At 34.1% G+C, this 1,831-nt stretch overlaps 1 protein-coding gene across 1 annotated transcript in view; it reads right to left on the bottom strand.

The window, feature by feature from the left end:
• Positions 1-1,831, bottom strand: part of LOC107709515 (E3 ubiquitin/ISG15 ligase TRIM25-like) — a 29,403-nt gene that overhangs the window by 21,227 nt on the left and 6,345 nt on the right. The window contains exon 3 of the mRNA XM_016514009.1: positions 562-572. Coding sequence (XP_016369495.1) covers positions 562-572 — 11 coding nt within the window. The remainder of the gene's footprint in view (positions 1-561; positions 573-1,831) is intronic.

Genomic DNA, 1,831 nt, shown 5'->3' with positions numbered 1-1,831 from the left:
GTCATTGCGTAATCACGATGCAAAATTGTGTCACTGCATCAAATCTCAGCAAAAAATATAAACAAATGTATATATGTTAATTTAGATGTGTTTATAAAAAATATAAATGCATAATATAGGATAACGGATAATGTCCTGGAAAATTACTACCTTTTTCATTTTTTTTAAGATATTTTTCTTACCGTGCACTGATCAACAAACTCAAGTACAAGCTACTAACAAGGTGTATCATAAATGAACAATTATTCAATTATTATTATTATTATTAAATTAAACAATTGCTAATAATAGCCAACTTAATTCATGTGAATTGTGAACTGCTAGGCACCTTTGGTTTCCTCTTTTTGTGTAATTTAGATGGAAAATGTGTGCCTTTTTTATCGTTTGAGTCACTTCTCAAAAGTTGCTAAATGTTGGCCAAAAATTTTTTTTAAATAGCTAAATTTGTTGCTAGGTGCTTTTGGAAGAAAAAGTTGCTAGGGTAGTCTGAAAAGTTGCTAAATCTAGCAACAAAATTGCTAAGTTGGCAACACTGTTTTCTAGATATTTTTCTTGATCAACTGATCAACAATCTCAAGTACAAGCTACTAACAAGGTGTATCATAAATGAACAATTATTCAATTATTATTATTATTATTAAATTAAACAATTGCTAATAGCAGCCAACTTAATTCATGTGAATTGTGTACTGCTAGGCACCTTTGGTTTCCTCTTTTTGTGTAATTTAGATGGAAAATGTGTGCCTTTTTTATCGTTTGAGTCACTTCTCAAAAGTTGCTAAATGTTGGCCAAAAATTTTTTTTAAATAGCTAAATTTGTTGCTAGGTGCTTTTGGAAGAAAAAGTTGCTAGGGTAGTCTGAAAAGTTGCTAAATCTAGCAACAAAATTGCTAAGTTGGCAACACTGCCTGGGACAGTCTTGCGCACTTACTTCCTGTCGCGCGCACGCGCTCTCAATTGGCCAAGACCACAAGTGTGGATATTTGGAAAAGGGGACAGTCCTGCAGAGTTTCGCTCCAACTCTAATAAAACACACCTGAACCAGCTAATCGAGGTTTAAAGTGGAAGTGAAGCAGTCAGTCAAGTTTAAATTATTTAGTAAACTGATTTCCACTTTAATCAAAAAATATACAGTATAACAAAACACGATTAATGTAACCGTTTAAAAGAAAAAAGGATATTTTGTTATAGCTTTTGAAGCAAGGGCACCGCCATCTTGCGATTCCACAGCGTGTGACGTAACGGGGTTGGTTCGCTCCATTGGCCAGTGAAGTAATATAAGCATTTACTTACTTTTTGAACACATAAATGTTATTTTAACACACAAATGTATTTGGGTTTCACCATAATTGCATGAATATCCAACACTAAACTGTCTAAATCACTAACTTTTGATCGTAGTATCCCAAACATTGTTTTCATAACGTGAGGCGCAACGTGACGTAAACAAACAATGCTTCATATAATAATTGGTTCGCTCTGTTGGCCAGTGAAGTAATATAAGCATTTCTTTACTTTTTGAACACACGCTTGTTTTGAAATTGAGGAAGATGAACTTAAAAGGACTGTTGAGCCCATAAGAAGTCCAATTGCTTAAAGGGGTCATATGATGTTGCTAAAAAGAACATTATTTGGTGTATTTGGTGTAATGAAATGTGTTTATGCGGTTTAAGGTTAAAAAAACACATTATTTTCCACATACTGTACATTATTGTTTCTCCTCTATGCCCCGCCTTTCTGAAACACGTCGATTTTTACAAAGCTCATCGGTCTGAAAAAGCGAGGTGTGCTGTGATTGGCCAGCTATCCAATGCATTGTGATTGGCCGAAT

The sequence above is a fragment of the Sinocyclocheilus rhinocerous genome, unplaced genomic scaffold (assembly GCF_001515625.1).
Source record: "Sinocyclocheilus rhinocerous isolate Xijiao unplaced genomic scaffold, SAMN03320098_v1.1 scaffold686, whole genome shotgun sequence".
Lineage (NCBI taxonomy): Eukaryota > Metazoa > Chordata > Actinopteri > Cypriniformes > Cyprinidae > Sinocyclocheilus > Sinocyclocheilus rhinocerous.
This window is presented reverse-complemented; position numbering and strand designations above follow the sequence as displayed.